Raw genomic sequence first — 21530 nt, 5'->3', positions numbered from 1 at the left:
TACTGAGAAGGCATGCCTCCCTGTGTTCCATAAGATGATGTTTCAAAGAAGGGATCTGGAATACGCCCTCCTTATCAGAGTGCGTGGAATAGGCATATATTTGTGGGACCAGGTGGTTCTGCAAACAACCCAGTCCTGTGCCATGTAGGGCTTTATTAGTGATGACCAGACCTTGAATTGTATCTGGAAGCCTACTGGGAACCAGTGTTCTCGTAATATTGATGACACATGGGCATAACAAGAAATGTCCTTAACTATCCAGTTACAGCTTCCAGATGGTCTTCAAGGGCAACCCCATGTAGAACATGTCACAATAACACAGGCGGAAGGTGATGAAGGCATGACTGACCATGAGCAGAGTCCCGCGATCCAGGAATAGGCACAATTGGCATATCAAACAAAGTTATGCAAAGGCCTCCCTGGCCACAGTTACCACATGCTGTTCAAGCAGGAGCTTTGAGTCCAAGAGGAAGTCCAAATTGCACACTGAATCTGCATGAGGCAGTTCAATCCCACTCAGAGTCAAGGCTGATAACTCTCCAGTTATGGGACCCATGGGGCCAAAACCCATAACCACTTGGTCTTGGCAGAGTTGAGCCAAAGCATATTCTTCCCCATCCAGACCCTTGCAACCTCCAAACACTGGGCAGAGCCTTGACAGTGTCACTTGAATGGCCACAGGCTAAGATGTGCAATTGATGATATTGCACCTGTGCCAATGGATGGCCTTCCCCAGAAGTTTCATGTAGATGTTAAAGAGAGGGGAGGGGAGAGTCCTGAGCCACCCAGTATAGTAAGGACCTAGGACTAGACCGCTCCTCCACCCCAACACTGATTGCAACTGCCCCTAGAGGATGGAGGAGAACCACCATAGACAGTGCCCTCCACTTCCATCCCCCAAGAGATCAAGGAGGACCAGGATGGATGCACTTCCCTAATTCCAAGCCTGCCAGAGGTCATCCACAAATGCAGCTGTCCTTCAGGAAAGCCTTTAAGACCTGGTTCTTCCCCCAGGCATTATAGGCCAGTTAAGTGGGAGTCCCCTTGTGATTGTTATGTGCTTGGTTGCCCATTTATAATTGGTATTTATATATTGTATTGTTTACTGTTATGTGTGGTTTTTTCCTCCTTTGATTTATTGTTTTTTAAAAATATGTACACCACCCAGAGTTACAATGTGTGAGTTGGGCAGCTCAGTACTGTATCCCTGATTGAAAGAGTTCAAGATAAACTACTTCCCTGAGGATCTTTTGGAGTCATAGGCCAACTACCTTCTCAAAAGGTGACTTCTCCCTTTCCAAAAGGGAAGGTTGGAGACTAGATGAAAATTGTCCAGATCCATGGGATCCAGCAATAGTTTCTTGAGAAGGGGGTGGACCACCCCCTCTTTTAGAGCCAGCGGAATCACCCACTCTCTCAAGCAAGCATTAACCACTGCATGAATCCACCCACATGCCCTCTCTCTGGAGGCTTTAACCAATCAGGAGGTACATAGATCTTAAACATAGGTGGCCATACCCACAGTACCAAGGAAACTGTCTATTTCCTCAAAACTAACAGGATTGAATTCCTTCTAGATATCATCTCAAGACTGTACCTCAGTTAATTCCATAGGAGTTAACTCCAGCTGGAGTCTAACTCAAAGCAAATCCAAACAATTTTATCTACCAGTTGTTGAGAATAGTCCTTACAGTGACCCTGGAGATGTTCCCGTGGTCATTCCTGACCCAAGAGGGATTGGGTTATCCTGAACAGGACTGCTAGGTGATATTCACAGGATGCCTTAAGATTGGAGAAGCATGTTTTGCTGCTCTTAGTGCCACAACATAGGCTCTAATAAAGGCTTTTGCCTGTGTCCATTTGGATTGGCTCCTAGTTTTCATCCAGCAGCACTCTAGGTGTCCTTTATGCCACTTCATCCTCCAGAGGTCTGTGCCAGCAAGAGGCTGCATAGGCACTATCTGGCACTTTATTTCAAGCAATGACCAAGGCCTTAGCTGAACCATGTACCAGAGCCTCAGGAACAATCCCAAGTTCCCTCTGAAACTTAATTGGATCCATTAGGTGCTTGGAGTGGGCTGATTGAAAGGCCCTACCTCCTTGCAGAGGGGTTGCTGTGGGAAACTACCAGGTTAACAGGAAATGATCTGCCCATGACAAGGGATTGGCACAGTAGCAGCAATCCCAACTGATCCTTAAGGCTCAATCTCACAAGTAGTGTCTCACACCCAGGATGGCACCCTTGACAACCCTCAGAGCCTTCTGGAAGACTATAGCATCTCTTCCACTCCAGTCCTGGAGTTACAGTAGGTACCAAACCTGAAACCCATCTGGATACTTTATGGAGGGTGGAACTTCCCCTTCTGTGCCTAGCTGAGATCCAGTAATACAAGCCAGGTGATGTACATGACAAAAGAATATTTAAGCATCCTCTTGGCCTATGTGGTGTGGTGTGTTTGTGTGAGAGTGAACTGAGCCAAAATCAGTGGAGGCATTTTCTTGTATCTTTGGCAAAAAGGGATCTGTTCTTGGTGGTGGTGATTGTTTTTCAAAAAGTGCTTTTATTGTTAAAACTTTTTTTAAGATTGAGGAAAAACACACTCCAACTCAGTTGTATTCAGTGGTTCAAATCCAGTGAATCCAGTTCAGTTTGTCTGGTTGGTTGGGTTAGCATGTGGGCTAATGCATCACTCAGAATCACATGCAAAGGCATGCTTGGCCATTTCCCATAAAGTTTTCCCTTGAAAACTTTTCACCCTCTCTAAATAGCCTTGGTCTGCAACCAAATGAGTTCCTGGCCTTGAGGAAAGCATGTGAGGTCTTTGTTCTGTATTCCTGGACTTGTTAGATACGTATCAGTCATTCTGTGACTGAGGCTACCTTTGGTCGTTCTTCAGAATTGTATACACAAAGGCCATGTTGATGAATATCTCTGGGTAAGGAAAAAATGAGTGCAAAGTGGATGGTATTGTTTATCAACAGTAAATACTGGCAATGTTGGTCTTTCTTCCTGTGTTTCTCTTCTCTTTCTTCTTCTGATTCTGCCTTTCTCTTTCATTCAATCATTTGCCATTACTATTACAGAACAACATTTCTATGCTATTTTTATCCTGTTTTTCAGACAGCAGGCTCCCAAAGTAGTTTTCATAAACCATCTAATTAAATAGAAATATAATTACATAGCATTAAAATAGCTACAGCCAGCTAATCAGGTAACAATAAATCAGTAGAAGTACACCAACAGACTGTGTGTGTTGACTGCTTAATTTAGGTAATAAATGAAATCTCCCATTCTCTTTCTGAAAATCTTTTGAGTGTTGGTCAGGGTACAATCTACAGCAAAGGTCCTTTTTGAGTGTATGGGTGCTACGCAGTGATGGTAACTTACCAAAGCACAGTGGCTTTGCACTAGGCACATAGCAAGCAGTACAAGATAATATGCTTTGTTTGTCACACCAGCATGTGGTACATCTTGTCACTGCCAAGTATTCTCAAGAAGGGTCATGAGTTTCTGTTGACCAGTAATGCTGCAATTGTGGGCTTCAGTAGTTGCAGACCTGTGTACTCTGTTTAGTAATACATTTTTTGTCTGTGAATATGTCTTTGTTTGGAACATTGTAATTAAAAAAAAACCCCTATCCTTTCTTGACCACCATTCTCCCAAGGAAAGCAGAGATATGATTTCCCTCCCTCCCTCCCTCCCTCCCTCCCTCCCTCCCTCCCTCCCTCCCTCCCTCCCTCCCTCCCTCAAGTAGACTGATCTTTTGCCAGCAAACACAGTATTCATCACTTCCAGTAAGGTTGATAATGCTGACCAGTGGTCTCCACTCTACAGGGGTACAGCGCTGAATAGGTTTACCTTACATAGATGTCTTCTTTTTAGAGCACAATACCCTGTGATTCCAAATGAAATTTCAGTCTGTGCTTACTATCATTACTTCACCCTTAGGAAACCAGCACAGGTGATTCAGATATAAAATGTTCAAAATTATTTGCCTCAAATATCCATTCAGAATCCAATCATGTCTTTTGTTTACATTTATTTATACTGTAGCCTGATGAATTGGGGGAAGCTACCAATATTAAGCTTCATTGTGAAATCTGGTGTGCAGTACTAAGCTTGGTTGTCCAAACACAACTTCATGGACATAAAATTTTGCCTACCTTTTTTTTTTCCTGTCAGCTTCTCCAAGAACCCAAGCAGGGATAATTTCCAGACCTCTCTATCTGAGATTCTTTAAAGAGCAACTGTGGCTCTTCATCAGATTTAATTGTTCAGGTGTAATTAAGTTTAAAGTTCTAGGAGAACATCACACTATCAGCACAAGGCTGAGAGTCATAAATCTATTTTTTTCTTGCAAAGAACAAGGACTCAGCAAGGATAATTTGCAAGGGACAAGCAATGGGACAAGGTCCTTAACCCTTCAGTGATGATTCCTCTCTAAATTTTCCCCCATTGTGCCTCTTTCCTTTGAATACAACACTCCTCTGGCATCCCTGACCTATAACTTTTCTCAGTTGCTACTTTTTGTTGCAGATCAAATTAGAAACAATTGTTTTCTTGCCCTTCTTTGTAACAGAACAGTAGTGATTCTCAGGCCTGGATGTTCCTCGGTTACCAAGGCAAGTTTAGCTGTTCAATATATCATTGATAACATCCTTTTGATGGAATAATCCAGCATATCTGGAGGGCACCAGAATGGGGAAGGCTAGTGCATATTTGCTTCCTAATTCCCATGAAAAATATTTTGTGCAAATTAGGTCTCTAGCCTGCATTAGAAGCTAGTCGTTCTCATCCAGTCATGCATTGGTCAAATGTCATGTGTGAGGCCATATTTTTTTAACTGCACTTAAAGTTGGATGATTGTAATGTGTGTGAGAGAGAGGAAATGCAAGCAAAAACAAACTGTTTGGTATAGGGAAAAAAAAAACAAGATTTAGACTGAACAAATTATCTGTTTTTCCTTTTGGTGAGAGAAATTGCCATCCTCACTAGAGTAGGAAAGTGTCAAAATAAATATTCTGGGCTTCTGTGTTAATTTCCAAAGTAGCTTGTATATCTGTATAATAAGCAAATTCTAACTGGGCTTTCCAGGAATTCTTGCCAGCTACCCATGATTTATAAGAGGAAAACAGGTAATACTTGGAAATACCTAAAAAGAATTTTGGTGGAATAAAAAGAGGAGTGCCCTTAATTTGTGAGCAACTCTGAATGAGGTAATCTTTGAATATATTAAGTGTACACGATTGATTTAAGTTTGTATTTCTTCCTTTCACATCTATAGCTAAAAGAATTGCATCATTTAATTGTGCATTGCTGATCAGAATAATTACTAGTTCCCATGAGCTCTACTCACATTTTTAGGAATTAATGGGAAATCATTGTATACATGCCATTAATAGAAATGTAGTGGTGGTTGCCCGAACACACTTGTAGTGCAGCATAGCCTAGATTCATAATGCATGTCCCAAGGCATACTCCTGCTTTGGATAAGGAGAATTGTGACTTGTGCAGTACCTTGGAGCCACTGTGATTGGTTTTAGCCTACATGGTTTTGTAGAAAGTTCTTGAAGGAGGCTCATATACATTTAATACAATTGCTTGAAAACAATAATTTGGCTTCCATTTCAGTACCCTGACTTTTCTTTCACCATTGAATGCTAGAAATCAATCCTGTGGCCTCCTGGGCTCTACAGCATGGAAGAGAAAAAAGAGGATTCTCTTTGTAATTCTTCTTGTTTTAATAGAAAAAGTGCTCTCCTCCTCCTCTCAAGTTTGCAGTTCACTGGAAAGGATTGGATTCTGTATTTTGTATCTTTGGTTCTGGTGGGGAGGAGGTACTGCTCTCTACTTGTTTCAGCGATGGAACAGTTACCAGCTCATTGTTCTGAGCCAATGATTCTGTTGTGCTTTCCAGTTGTGTATTTTTCTGCTCTTATAAGGAAGCTAACCCATCCTATTTCACAGGTGTGGAACCAAGGCAGAGAGAAGCCATTTCATTGCTGAGATTGGTTTTGAACCTAAACCCATGTCTTCCTCTGTTCCAGTATAATGGTTTTTCTTCTTAAACTCTCTGCTTCATGTTATCAGTACTGAATGTTGCAACATCATAAAATTTGCCTCAAAAATACTCCAACTGGCAAGCATATTTCAGGCTTTTTAAATAAAGGCTGGGTTACCAGAGGTCAGTGCTCAAGTCAAGAGAGAGAGAGATTCATTAATCATGTAGGAGGAAGGTCACATGTTTCTTGTAAGTGATGACTTAGGCAATGGACTGCATGTTCTAAAGTTTCCCTTCCTGGCTTAGTGATTCATTTCTGGTGGACCTTGAACAATTAGTCAGACCAAGTCTGTCTCTTGTTTTATTTTTTTCTTCCCTCTGCCAATTTAACACAATGTTACTTCACAGTATTTGAAGTACTATTAGATAAGCTCTCATAAATCTGTACAAACATAGTAAGTACTGATACATTATCTTAGCACATCTTCTCCTACATCTCTCTCCTTCCCTATGCAGAGAGAAAGAAGGGGAGAGATAGTGTGTGGAGTGAGTATAGTTTCCAGAGTAATGTTTTTTCCTTTCCTTTCAAATCTAATACAAATTCTTAAGTAATGAATAGGTATATTTTTCTCTGTGATTTGGCCATATAGTAACAGTCTAGACAGTTTTAGTGTCCCATGAACAATCAACAGTTACAAGGATTATACTGAGCTGGGTAATTTAATGGTCTCGTAGTATTGTTATATGTGTTTCCTTTTCCTTTTAAAATAAAACGAAAAGTAGTCCTGGCTGAACAACCATTCATTCAGCTACCATTCAGTTACAACAGCACTAAATGAATGGTAGTTATAGCTGGTCCTCAAAGTTACGTCTGTTGCAGTGCCACCACGATCATGTGATCAAAATTCGGGCATTTGGCAGCCTGCCTGTCCTAACAGCCAGGAACCACGCTGAGACAAGGAATAGGTCTCTAGTGTTTTATTACTGCTACATAATAGAAAATCCTAACAAACTGAAGAAGCGTGGGAAAAACCCAGACATATAAACCCCAAAGGCTAAGGCGGGCCCGATCTGTGTGTCTTTGAATGGCTACCTAATTCCTCAGTACTACGCATGCGCTTTACAGCCTGGATGGGAGCCCCCTGCTCGCCATCCTTACTCATGACACTGCCTGCACTTACAACCACAGAGGTGCTTCCACTCCCCCTACCTGCCTATCTCTCCCCTCCCCCATCTCTGCCTTTTTGACTGCCCTGCGCTCTGCCATCTATCCCTGCTGCCCCCAGCTGCAGCCCTGCAGAGGGCCAGCACCTGCCTTGGCTAGGCATGCCTCATCAGCAGTGGGAGAAAGAAGGCGGCAAAGGTCAGCTGGAGGCAGCAGGGAGCAGCAGGGGTAGGTGGCGGCAGAGTGCAGGACAGCCAAAACAGCAAAGTTGGGGGGGGAGATAGGCTGGCGGGGGAGTTGAAGCAGAGGTGAGCGTGGCAGGGCAGGAAAAGTGTGAGGTCCTCACCTAACGACCGCAATTGGAACTGCTGTCACTAAGCGGTGCTGTCACATGATGTTTCTCCTAATGACCACTTCATTTAGAGATGGAAATTCCGGTTCCAATTAGGTTAGTTAAGCTAGGACTACCAGTACCCATTTAAAAAATTGTAAAATAAATATGACTAAACTTTCTAATCAGAATTAGAAACTAAGGGTTGAAGCTGATTTCCTGTCCTAGTTAGTAGAAAGCCTAACTGGTCTCAATGCTGTTAAATGTCACCTTCATGCGTTCTCTGACTTTTATCTGGAGCTTGGTGTGCTGCCTTAAAAATAATCTTGCATGCTGGCAGGTAAATTTGTTAGCCAAGAAAATTTTATTCCTGAAATCTGTAGTTGTTTATTCGTTCAGTCGCTTACGACTCTTCGTGACTTCATGGACCAGCCCACGCCAGAACTTCCTCTCGGTCGTCAACACCCCCAGCTCCCCCAGGGACGAGTCTGTCACCTCTAGAATATCATCCATCCATCTTGCCCTTGGTTGGCCCCTCTTCCTCTTGCCTTCCACTCTCCCTAGCATCAACATCATCTCCAGGATGTCCTGTCTTCTCATTATGTGGCCAAAGTATTTCAGTTTTGCCTTTAATATCATTCCCTCAAGTGAGCAGTCTGGCTTTATTTCCTGGAGGATGGACTGGTTGGATCTTCTTGCAGTCCAAGGCACCCTCAGAATTTTCCTCCAACACCACAGTTCAAAAGCATCGATCTTCCTTCGCTCAGCCTTCCTTATGGTCCAGCTCTCGCAGCCATATGTTACTCCAGGGAACACCATTGCTTTAACTATGTGGACCTTTGTTGTCAGTGTGACGTCTCTGCTCTTAACTATTTTATCGAGATTTGTCATTGCTCTTCTCCCAAGGATTAAGCGTCTTCTGATTTCCTGACTGCAGTCAGCATCTGCAGTAATCTTCGCACCCAGAAATACAAAGTCTTTCACTGCCTCTACTTTTTCTCCCTCTATTTGCCAGTGATCAATCAGGCTGGTTGCCATAATCTTGTTTTTTTTGAGGTTTAGCTGCAAGCCAGCTTTTGCACGTTCGTCTTTCACCTTCATCATAAGGCTCCTCAGTTCCTCTTCACTTTCAGCCATCAAAGTGGTATCATCTGCATATCTGAGATTGTTAATGTTTCTTCCAGCGATTTTAACTCCAGCCTTGGATTCCTCAAGCCCAGCATGTCGCATGATGTGTTCTGAGTACAAGTTGAATAGGTAGGGTGAGAGTATACAGCCCTGCCGTACTCTTTTCCCGATCTTAAACCAGTCCGTTGTTCCGTGGTCTGTTCTTACTGTTGCTACTTGGTCGTTATACAGATTCTTCAGGAGGCAGACAAGATGACTTGGTATCCCCATACCACGAAGAACTTGCCACAATTTGTTATGGTCCACACAGTCAAAGGCTTTAGAATAGTCAATAAAACAGAAATAGATGTTTTTCTGAAACTTCCTGGCTTTTTCCATTATCCAGCGGATATTGGCAATTTGGTCCCTAGTTCCTCTGCCTTTTCTAAACCCAGCTTGCACATCTGGCAATTCTCGCTCCATGAATTGCTGAAGTCTACCTTGCAGGATCTTGAGCATTACCTTACTGGCATGTGAAATGAGTGCCACTGTTCGATAGTTTGAACATTCTTTAGTGTTTCCCTCTTTTGGTATGGGGATATAAGTTGATTTTTTCCAATCTGATGGCCATTCTTGTGTTTTCCAAATTTGCTGGCATATAGCAAGCATTACCTTGACAGCATCATCTCGCAAGATTTTGAACAGTTCAGCTGGGATGCCGTCATCTCCTGTTGCCTTGTTATTAGCAATGCTTCTTAAGGCCCATTCAACCTCACTCTTCAGGATGTCTGGCTCTAGCTCCCTGACCACACCGTCAAAGCTATCTCCGATATTGTTATCCTTCCTATACAGGTCTTCTGTATATTCTTGCCACCTTTTCTTGATCTCTTCTTCTTCTGTTAGGTCCTTGCCATCTTTGTTTTTGATCATACCCATTTTTGCCTGGAAGTTAACTCCGATGTTTCTAATTTTCTGGAAGAGGTCTCTTGTCCTTCCTATTCTATCGTCTTCTTCCACTTCCGCGCATTGCTTGTTTAAAAATAATTCCTTATCTCTTCTGGCTAACCTCTGGAATTTTGCATTTAATTGGGCATATCTCCCCCTATCACTGTTGCCTTTTGCTTTCCTTCTTTCTTGGGCTACTTCTAGTGTCTCAGCAGACAGCCATTTTGCCTTCTTGGTTTTCTCTTTCTTTGGGATGTATTTTGTTGCCGCCTCCTGAACCATGTTGCCAACTTCTGTCCAGAGTTCTTCCGGGACCCTATCTACTAAGTCCAGTCCCTTAAATCGATTCTTCACCTCCACTGCATATTCCTTAGGAATATTAGTGAGCTCATATCTAGCTGATCTGTGGGTCTTCCCTAATCTCTTTGGTCTGATCCTAAATTGTGCAAGAAGAAGTTTGTGATCGGAACTACAGTCAGCTCCAGGTCTTGTTTTTACCGACTGTATAGATGTCCACCACCTTTGGCTGCAAAGGATGTAGTCAATCTGATTTCGGTGTTGTCCATCTGGTGAAGTCCATGTATAAAGCCATCTCTTAGGTTGTTGGAAGAGAGTGTTTGTGATGCAGAGTGAGTTGTCTTGGAAAAATTCTATCAGCCTATGTCCTGCTTCGTTTTGTTTTCCCAGGCCATGCTTATCTGTAATTCCAGGTGTCATTTGACTGCCCACCTTAGCATTCCAGTGTCATGAGTGCCGTTGAGCTAAAGTCATCAGCGCAATGGCACACATGACAATGACAAGGAAATAGGTGAAGGGGTACAAGATAAGTAGCCATCAACCCACAACGACTAACGGCTAACAAACAATAGCTAAACGGATCACGGAGCCACCCAAGCCATCAGCGGCAATACAACGGGGATCGCCCAGCTGAAAGCAATCAGCAGAGGAATGGGAAACCTGATGATGGGCGATCCCGGAAACCCTCACCCACCGGCAGGGCAACGTATTGGGCAAAGGGGGGTGACGTGACCGCGAGCGAGGGGGCGCTGACCGGCGCGGGGTATTTAAACCCCGCACCGGCGCGCTCCTGTCACTCTCAGCTTTTTTCTACCGACGCTGTACCTGCCCTGCAAATAAACCAGAGCCTGATCCGCAAACCAGTGTCTGAGTGTTATTCAGAGGTAGGCAGCGCATGACATCCAGTCTCCCGTGATGAAAATAACATCTCTTTTAGGCGTGTTGTCCAGTAGGTGCTGCAGATCCTCATAGAACTGCTCTACTTCAGCTTCTTCAGCATCTGTGGTTGGGGCGTATATTTGGATCACTGTGATATTAGATGGCTTGCCCTGAATTCGAATTGAGATCATTCTATCGTTTTTTGGATTGTATCCGAGCACTGCTTTAGCCACTTTACTATTAATTATGAAGGCTACTCCATTTCTTCTGTGGTCCTCTTGTCCACAGTAGTAGATCTGGTGGTCATTTGGTGTGAAGTGGCCCATTCCCGTCCATTTCAGTTCACTGATGCCTTGAATGTCTGTCTTTAATCTTGACCTCTCACCAATAACCACATCCAATTTGCCCTGGCTCATAGATCTTACATTCCAGGTTCCAATGGTGTGTTAATCCTTAGAACATCGGATTCGCCGTTCACCACCAGCACCATTGGCCGCTAGCCGTCCTTTCGGCTTTGAGCTAGCTGCGTCATCACATCTGGGGCTAGTTGAACTCATCCTCTGTTCCTCCCCAGTAGCATTTTGGCCATCTTCCGACCTGGGGGTCTCATTTTCCGATGGTACACCGACATATCTCTGGTTGTACTGATCCATTTAGTTTTCATGGCAAGAATACTGGAGTGGGTTGCCATTACCTTCCCCAGGGATCGCATTTAGTCTGACCTCTCTGTCATGACCTTCCCGTCTTGGGTGGCCCTTCACGGTTTAGCTCATGGCATCATTGAGGTGCTCAAGCTCCAGCACCACGACAAGGTAATGATCCTTTGCTGAAGGAAATCTGTAGACATTATATAAATAATGGCACATTTTGGGGTTATATTTTGCAGTAGGTATAGTTTGGAGGACCTGTTCTGGCTTTGTTAACCTTGAACAGACAGTGATTTATATGGGATGCTGAAAGTTCTGCCCCATGTAGAAATTGTACTAAGCTATGTAGTGTCAGGAGTCATTCTGTCTTAAATATTCTCTTAAATATGGGCATATACATGCATGTGATGTGTATTTTATGATTGTAAATTGAATGGAATTAATTGTCATATAAGCAAAAGTATACTTGCCCAATGGGACTATTCAGTCCCCTATTGCAACTTCTCCACTGCTTTCAACATTTCCTTGAGAGATTTGTCTAATTAATTCTATACAATTACACACATACAGATACATATTTTTTTTGTCTCTCCCCCTATAACTAACATAAAAATAGTCCAGAATTTAGAAAGTTAATTTTTCCATCCAGTGCTATAGCTTGTTCATTTCTGCATTTTCATGGAATTATAGTCTATATGCTATCCTGTCCTCAAGTGAATCACAACCACAAAGATATGGTTGTACAGAGACAGTAAGAGCAGTCTCTGACTCTTATCTGTGAAGAAGTCTCTCCCCGATTATAGTTGTGCTGATCATTTTAGATTGCCAATTTAATGAATGGATTAATGATCCATCCAGATCACTTAAGCTCTATATATTATGCAGGTGTGAGGAAAGGGTCATGTATAGAATATACAATATTATATTGATGGGAATAGGATAGTATTAATGTGGCTTAATTTGTTGTCATGAATTAGTGTCACAACAGAGATGTAGACCATCTTAAGGGCCCTTTTCAGGATTGGCATAACATGGAGTCTTTGTACAATATGAAAGAGTTGCAGATGGAACAACCATTTCCAAGATTTGATATGTTATCACTTGTTTGTTTCATAACATTCAAGGTTGTGTGAATAAATCCCAAGAATAGTTAGAAGTTAACTAACTAACTGTTGAATGAGATCTAGCTGTCTTCCCACACAGGAGCCCAATTAGTTAAGGAGGTGGCTAGAAATATGTATATATTTCATGCTGACTTGGTCGTGAATTATTGTGCCTTGAGAGGGTTGGTATGACTTGGCTTAGAACTGTTAGAGTGTGTAGAAAAATAATACCAATTTTACTTACATTTAATTCTGCAAGTGAAATATAAAAGATAAATATACTGTATCTACCTTATATTTGATCAATTCACCTCCCTTGTGAATTCAGGGTACAAGCCTCAGGTCTGTTGATTTACTATTTACTTCAGTTACAATTTCATACTTTCTGTAAAGTGCTCTGGTAACATGTTTATGGCCAACAGTGTGGTGGGCTTTTAGGGGGAGGGGGAACAAATGCATTTCATATAGTTTTTGTGATATCATGTTTTAAGTGAGCAGTGATTGAAGATTGGTTTCTATTCTTTAACATCTATTTTATGCATTTTATAGCTTTGAGACATTTGGAATTCACGAGAAAATGATCTCTAGGGCATTGTTCTTACTAAGACAATAAAAATATATTTGATCTATATTACCTAAAACTGTAAAAGTGGCACCTATGTGTTTAAATATAAAAACAGTCAATTCCTGCCAAGTAGAAAATCAAAATGTTAGGGAGAAAATTAGGCTAAAAAGCTGTTTTTTGATATGTATGGATTTTTCTCTTTTATTAGATGCCCTCACTAGTCTTTCAAAATTTCCTGTGCCAATTATCTTCATTTTTAAGCTTATAAATAGCTATTTTTCTACACTGTGTAAGAACTCCCTTTAGGCAGGGAATACTTTGACATTGTAAGAGTTGTTTATTTTTCTGATAGGTAGCAAATCGATAACATAGCTATGCTTGTACAGGTGAGTGAATAATTTTTGGACCTTTATTTGCTGTGCTGATTTTAACATGGATAACTTTTAAATATATTTTTTCCTGCACTGATGTTATATTTGTGTTTTCAGGATACATAGTACAGTTTGGAAAAACGAAGTATGGTTTGTTTTTTCTTAGGTCGAATTGATGTTGATCATGCAATAACAAGGAAGATGCAACTCTCAGCAGAAGCAGAGGTAAATATACTTAAATGTTACAAACAAGCTCTTCTGGGTTATATGCGGCTCTTTGCTTTTTACACAATTTACAAGCAGGTTCACCTGTTGTCAGATTCCCCAGTCTCCTACAGATCTATTAGGACTGCAATTCTCAGAATTTCCATTGATTGTACAAGCTAGAAATTCTGGGAATTGTTGGAATTGTAATGCTTCTAGAGAGTGCCAGATTGGAGATGACTGCTTTTTAAATTGAAAAAATGGAAGTTTGACTTTTAGATCAGTAAAACAGTGGGTCATATTTTTGTCGTTTTGGCACGCCCTATGTTGACAGTTAAATTGCAGCAGCGGTTGATCGAACAAAACTCTATTTTAAAAAAACCCTACCTTTTGTGAACTTAGTGAACAGGTAAGCTTTGCAAGTTGAAGTTCCTGGTCTGTTCGTTTTTGGTGAGTCACAAGCCAAGGCCGAACATTATCCACCCTATCTTCTGTTTTAGAATAAGGACACTGACTGTTGTTTTTCTTCCGCTGTTACAAAATAATACATCAAAACAGAATTAGTGTCATACTTCTAAAAATGCATGGAAAATCCTAAATGAAAGATTTTAGACCTTCTTCCTTATATTCAAACAGTTAATAGATTAAAAGACACAATACTATTGGCATGTGACTCCTCAAAAAACTAATGGCAGGCTTAATTTACATTTGTGTGTGTGGGGGGGTATGTGTGAAATATGTAAGTATTTATGATAGAGAGAGATGGGAGAGAACTATGCTAATTATCTTTTAGAAGGTCCCTCAGCTAACAATTTTGACTTATTTCAGTTTGCTCAAGAGCTCCTTCTGAATATTTTGTCTCACAGTTATGCTCTATAGTGTGGCTAGGAAAGCTCCCTTTTCGAGAATTGTTTTATTAATGCTGCTTGAGCAGGCAGTTGTTTTGGTGAGATGGTGCTTAAGTGTTTATGACTTTTTTCTTCTGTTCTTTCCCTCAAATTTTACCAGCAGCTGAAGCCAGCTTTCATGAAGGCTGTGGAGAAGCATTTTACTGAAGCTGTTAATAGCTTGATTGCAAACTGTATGCTGCTGGAATCTTCACCAGCTGCTTTTCCAGAGAAAGACAGCCTCAGAATCAAGTATGTTCTTCTTTCAGTAGTTTGATTTCTTTTTTACCTTTTTCTTTTTTTTTAATAGTGCCTGTCCTTCTCTTTACAGGGGAACAAGAGCACCTCCAGAACATGGAAAAGTTTTTGTTCCCAGAAGGTCTCTCTTGGAGTGAGTATCTTTAATGAGTTTGTATATTGCAGTAGCACTAATGCTAAAGCTACTATGGCCTCAGTCCACTTTGAAAAATGTAGTTAAGGCACTCCAGTTTCTGTGATCTATAGCATAAAGGGATATGAAGTGGTTTATCTCACTTTTCTCACCCTTTAGATAAGTTTTCTCATCCATCTCTTAGCTGAACTGGGCTTTTGGTTATCCACTGTGTGTCCAGAGTTCTAGCTCAGCGATGACTACAGCTTGTATTCACAGGTGTTCTCTGTTCTCCATAAAGCTGGTCTACTGTCTAGAAGTATGTGTTAACTCAGAAACAACTCCTAATAGAGAGCTAGATGCTCTGATAGAGTTTACACCAACTAAATAAGGGCTTCACAATTTGGGAGGAGGTGGTGTTGGCTAGACTCAAAAACCTATTTTATGTAGGTGAGATTATTTTTTCTTTTAGTTCACTATTGTCACCTCTGGATAGGTAGCAGTTGTTCAGAGTCTTAGACTGAGGCTCTTCCACTATTTACTACCTGATCCTTTAAGTTGCAGATTTAACCTCTATCACTGATTTATGCCCCTTCCTGTTATATGTACCATGAGTTTTATATATAAGCTACAAAAATAGCAGATACAAACATGTGGTAGACTGTGCTCCCCATTTTTTCACCTCTTTTCTTTACAAGTTAAACTGTGGATAAACCATGCTTTGATTAATCCTTCTTGCCCTACCTTGCATGTCAGATAAAATCATTTTTGGAGGGTGAGGCTGATAAGTGTGCTGTAAGGTGCCAAATCTTGTTATTAGATTAAAAATAGAGTTATCTCTTTTTAAAATCAACGTTGAAACATGCCATTTGGCTTTCATTTTAGAGAGAAAACAATGGACTTTTGCTCAGCACATTGATAGGAAAATGTCTGTATTCTTCTTGCTTTTGAGAGATGAAACATTTCAGGGACATGTCCCTGCAGCACTCTCAAGGTCTGGAAGAAATATAAAAGGTCCTTGTTATTATTCTGAGAGATAACTTATTGATTTCCCTCCTGAGTTCAGGTGAAGGTCCAGTCAAATTATTAGAAATGCATGGAAGTGAGTGGCTTCTTTAGTTTTACAAGTGCCTCATTTGTTAGTTTAGATTTTGTTGAAAGGCGGGCTTTTGGAGTTTTACCCTCCTTTTTCTTTAGATCTTTATAATAAGATGGGAGAAAAGTCATAAGAGAAAAATGCTCCTTAAAACTTTCTCATGGCAATTTCTAATATATTTCCCAGTTACTCTGCAGTAATTCAAAAAGCCAAAAAAGGAAAATGTTTAGGTATTTTTTGCTGTCTTTGTGTCATTTGGAAGAGATTATAATAGGTTTAACTATTTTTTTAAGTTCACTTTGTATCAGTTTCCTTATAACAATAATGAACCATATTAAATATGAAACAGCATTAGAGGTTTCATGTTTCTCTAATGCATCCATTCAAAAATCATTGTCTGAAGTAATTTCCTGATTTCTAGGTACCTTATTTATAAAAGAGGAAAAAGAATGAGAAACTATGGAATAAACTTTATATAAATATAAATAAATAAATTTTATATAAATAATAAATTTTATATAAATAAATAAGAGCCAGGTTGGTCTAGTGGTTAAGGCACCAGCCTAGAAACCAGGATTCTATGAGTTCTAGTCCTGCCTTAGGCATGAAAGCCGGCTGGGTGACTTTAGGCTAGTCATTCTCTCTCAGCCCCAGCCTCACGTGGTGGTGGTTGGGAAAATAGGAGGAAGGAGTACTATGTATGTTTGCTGCCTTATTTATAAAAATAATAAAGGCAAGATAAAAAAATATCTAAAAATTTTAGAGTGAGGCCCATCAAGATGGCAGATTCTAGTCTATGTTAAAAGTGATAGCATGGGATACAGCCCATCTAGTCTTCCACAGGCTAAAGACTTATGGACAGGATAGATTACTCCCATAATTCTTAGCCAGCACTGAGAAAGACATACCTAGAGGTCAGTAGATAGTCTAGTCTAATCTGGTCCATTGAGCACAATCTACTGTGAAGGTTTGCTCAAGTTCTTTTGAAGATAGGGAGCTGAGCAAAGACTGCTCTTTGGTAGCTTCTGCTCTATCTATCTATCTATCTATCTATCTATCTATCCATTCATTCATTCATTCATTCATTCATTCATTCATTCTATTTGTATGGTGCCCATTCCCAAAGATTCTGAGTGGCTAACCATCAGAAATATCATTTGGAGGGGTGTTGGAACCCAACCTTCAATAAAATTAAATAAGCCCCCCCCAAAATAAAATAAAAATATCAACAGCATAATCAAGGTTAAAAAAATAGGGACATAGTCATGAATCCACTATTGCATCTCAACTTTCAAAGCATGACTTCTTCCTCAGCTAGATGGAAAAGCTAGGTCTTAACTGCACTTCTGGAACCCAGGAGGAAAGAGGTAGGTTAGACCTCCATAGGGTGGAAGTTTCAACTTTCATTGCTGTGACAACTTCTGAGCTTGAACCACTAGAAATCTTGGACTTACAATAGTATTTTTTAAGGTCATAATGATTAGTTTTCTGCCTTTTTTTCTAAAAATTTCCTAATTTTTTTTTATCCCATTGAACTCCTTTTTATAGTGAGTTATTCGAAGTGAATCATATCCGGACCATCTATCACATGTTTATTGCTCTCCTCATTTTGTTCATCCTCAGCACACTTGTGGTGGACTTCATTGATGAAGGAAGGTAAGGACATCTTGAAAGAGTTAGCTGGAGGCAGGTTGGTGCTACGTTTGGGCATTTTCACACGTAGACCAAGAGCACCTCTTCTCTGTTAATGAATAAGAAGCTTAGATAAAGTTTGGAGAGAGGAAATGATTGCCCACCCCACCCTTTTGCAGAGGAGAAAGTCTACAGAGGACCCCATGACTATGTTTCACATACAATGCCACAACAAAGGCAGGTTTGCCACAGATGTGTCCTTGCCAAGGTTCTGCAACCTGTCCTTGAGTTCCTTGGGCGTATCTGGATGACACCATGTTTGTTGTTTGATATTTTATAGTAGCCTTTCCCAGTCTGGCATCTGCTAGATGTGTTGGCTAGGGCTAACAGAAATTGTAGGCCAACACAGCTGGTGCGCCCTGAAGTGGTGAAGACTGCTTAACATCATTAGGTATATATTAACATTTCTGGCTACTTATTCGTCTTGTATTTTTAAAAAATCAGATGTAAAATTATTTCATCAGTCTTGGCTTTAATAGCTGTTACTCCCTTCCCCCCAAAACCAGCACTCCAGATACTATATTTTTACCTGGTGAAAGAAGTTCCATTAACTTTTTTGCTTTGTTTGATTTTTTTGAAGGCTGGTGCTAGAATTTGATTTCCTGGTTTACTCTTTCGGCAAAATGTCTATCGTCGCTTTGACTTGGCTTTGCATGTTCTCCTCTACGTTACTTGTGCCCTACATCCTCTTTATCCGGTGGGCCCAGGGGTTCCATAGCTCCTCCCACAAGATCATCCGCTCCATTTTATCTGGGGCACTTTTTGTGATTTTCCAGACAGTCTGTCTTGGATTTGGACCAACTTACATTGCATTGGCTTATGATCTACCACCGGCCTCTCGCTTTATAGTTATACTTGAACAGGTGAGTTTCAGTACTTGGAAAATGGGTGTGAGGGACTGGAGTTGTAGGATTTTAATCTTAATAAGACATAAATCCTTTTGTTTTTCAGAAATATGTAGATTTTTTAAGGAAAAACAAGTATAGATTCTCCTTTTGCATGTGGGCAGAAAGCTGTTTTTCATCCATTTCAAAAGGCTTTAAGCAAAAGCCTTCTCCTTGATGTGTGGATTTATGACTTTACTAACCTGACATTGTACTTCATTGTGTGTTCTTGCCATAATCAGGATAGTATTTAAACAAACAAACAAACAAAAATAACTAGTTGAGCATTTGGATCTCAGGAATCAAAAAGTGAAGTAGGAACACCATTGTAATCCTTAAATGGTAATAGGTAAATCTACTGTCCACGTGTATTGCACCTCAGAAAGAGTGGGCTTTTGACTACAGTATAGCAAACGGCTTTTATTGTTCCTTAAAGTGGTGGGCAAAGTGATGGTGTGTAAAAGTCCATTAGGGAGCTGTGTGTAAGAACTGACACTTTGGATTGCAGTGATGACCTGACTCATGCACAATTGAAATATGCAGAATTTAGATTTATTGAGAATGTGTACAGGTCAAGAGAAAAGCTGTGGTTGAAGATTCCCGCCTAAACTACCTAATTAAAAGTTAGCAGACACCCTATTCCCCCCTTACATCTCTTCCCACCTAATTCTAATGGTCAGGCATGCCAAGCACAGATGTCTCTGGTGGTACGACCTTGACTTCCCCCCTTAGCCCAAACAGAATAGTTTCACACTCCTTGGTGTTCCCCCTCCCAACTGGTTCTTGACACACGTTGACTTATCATGGCAGATGAACACGATCAGACGATTCATCAATCATATAGCTAATGTTCTGCTATAAAAGTGGGGCAGCCTTGGAAAACAATAATTCCAATTTAGCTAGTTTAGATTTTATACTTCCTAATATGCATCACTTTTTAGCTACTCATTTAGCATTCAATGTACCCCTTCTTTCTATATCATGAAGGTGAATCAGCTGCCCAACTTTTTAATATTTATTTGTGAATAATGGCAAGATATCAATCAAAATAGGTTATTTTTTAATCAGCAGTTATTGGGAAAAATCAAGCATTTAACAGAAAATCCCAGTGTTTGTCTCAAAAAATGCCATATGACAAATATGTAAAATTCAAAAAGGGTAGTAAGAGTTGGAATACCCCATACTAACAGATCAGTGATTAATGGTCTTAAAATGATCTCAGGATTGAGAATTCAAGACAAGATTTTATTTTCATGTTTATTGAACAAAGAATGTTTTAGAAGGATTGACTGTCAACCTTATTAGGCTAGAAGTGTAAAATGATGGAGGAGACACTTAAACTTACAGATTTTCCCCACTGTCATTTCATTTGAGTATAGTAGCTGTACATTTATTAATACAGGTTTGGGAAGAAGGATATATTTTAAAGATGGGAAAGTTACTCTAACTTACATGTCAAATATTTGGAATGTGTCAGTATATGAATTCTGGATTTATTAAGCATCCATTGTAGCAAAAAAAGTACTCTGTGGAAAGACAGAGTTATCCTGGAGTTACAGTCTTGGACTGATAGCATCTGCATATGAACTGGCTGCTTCTTGATGAAATGGAAAACTCTTCAAGAGACCATACTTTGTTTTAAAATTGAGATTTTTGATATATGTATTTTTTCTCTTACTGTTTTTGCATATTCCTTCCTTTTATTTTTTTAAAGATCTTACCTGTCATTTTTAATTGTTTTTGTAGGTGCGTCTTGTGATGAAAGCCCACTCTTTTATCAGGGAGAATGTTCCCCGAATAGTCTCTGCTACTCCACAAAAATCAGGTGAGTAACTGTGCCTTGCTCTAATTCTAGAGCAGTTGCAAGGGATAAAACCTTCTTTCCCTCTTGTGGTTCTGGAAGTAGGACTCTGCTAGAAGGAACTAGTTTATAGGCCTTGCCCAGTCAGGCAGAACTGTTTGAGCTCCTTGTCTTGCAGGAAGCATCATTGTACTCAGAATTAATAACAGCCAGGCATGAGATAGAAATCGTTACTTTATTTTTGTGTGTGTGTTATATGTGCTGGTAGCAAACTACTGTTTTTTTTCCCTCCAGATTCTCTTCAGCTTCCTAAAGCTTCCCTGTACCTGTATTTCCTTTTTGCTCCCACTCTTATTTACCGAGATGAGTATCCCAGGTAACGAATAACTTTGCATGTGGCAGTTTAATTCCTATTCAGAAGGGATTAGTATTGTTTGCATTTGTTTGTAGTGATGCTAGTTTCTAACCAGGATACAACTAGTTCTTCTACTCCTACATAATTTCACCTTCTAAGTGCCTAAGTAGATATTATTCCTGTAATATTATATTCCCACTGCACAAAAGCTCAGCCTGTTGAGTTTTTTTTTTAGATGTAATTTTTGTTAAGAATTGTAATTGCAGTAGTAAAAACTAATACAAACTAAACTTAGAGAAAGAGAAGAGAATAGTAAGAAAGAAGAAAAAGTACAAGAAAAAAGAAAAAGAGAAAAGAAAGAATATGATAAAGAAAAAGGAAGAAAAGAAATATATAAAGAAGTGACTTCTAACCTTCATCACAAGTGTCATGCGCTGCCTACCTCTGAATAACGTTCAGACACTGGGTTGCAAAGCAGGCTCTGGTTTATTTCAGGATAGGTACAACGTTGTTAGAAAAAAGCTGAGAGTGACAGGAGCGCGCCGGTGCGGGGTTTAAATACCCCGCGCCGGTCAGCGCCCCCTCGCTCTCGGTCACGTCACCCCCCTTTGTCCCATGCGTTGCCCTGCCATTGGTTGAGGGTTTCCAGGATCGCCCATCCTCAGGTTTTCATTCTTCTGCTGATTGCTTTCAGCTGGGCGATCCCCGTGGTATTGCTGCTGATGGCTTGGGTGGCTCCGTGATCCGTTTATCTATTGTTTGTTAGCCGTTAGTCGTTGTGGGTTGATGGCTACTTAACTTGTACCCCTTCACCTATTTCCTTGTCATT

General features: G+C 40.4%; 1 protein-coding gene across 2 annotated transcripts in view; it reads left to right on the top strand.

Annotated features, from left to right (window-relative positions):
* Positions 1–21530, top strand: part of SOAT1 (sterol O-acyltransferase 1) — a 49993-nt gene that overhangs the window by 5705 nt on the left and 22758 nt on the right. The window contains exons 3-9 of one of the 2 annotated variants that reach the window (XM_063298472.1): positions 13579–13637; positions 14628–14755; positions 14835–14894; positions 17518–17625; positions 18242–18524; positions 20292–20370; positions 20641–20722. In XM_063298472.1, the coding sequence (XP_063154542.1) occupies positions 13579–13637; positions 14628–14755; positions 14835–14894; positions 17518–17625; positions 18242–18524; positions 20292–20370; positions 20641–20722 (799 nt within the window). Of the gene's footprint in view, positions 1–13578; positions 13638–14624; positions 14756–14834; positions 14895–17517; positions 17626–18241; positions 18525–20291; positions 20371–20640; positions 20723–21530 lie in introns of both variants that reach the window. The other variant, XM_063298471.1, reaches the window with a different exon arrangement.

This window comes from Candoia aspera, chromosome 3 (genome assembly GCF_035149785.1).
Source record: "Candoia aspera isolate rCanAsp1 chromosome 3, rCanAsp1.hap2, whole genome shotgun sequence".
Lineage (NCBI taxonomy): Eukaryota > Metazoa > Chordata > Lepidosauria > Squamata > Boidae > Candoia > Candoia aspera.
The sequence above is the reverse complement of the archived record's forward strand: the minus strand, read 5'-3'. Positions and strand labels throughout refer to the sequence as shown.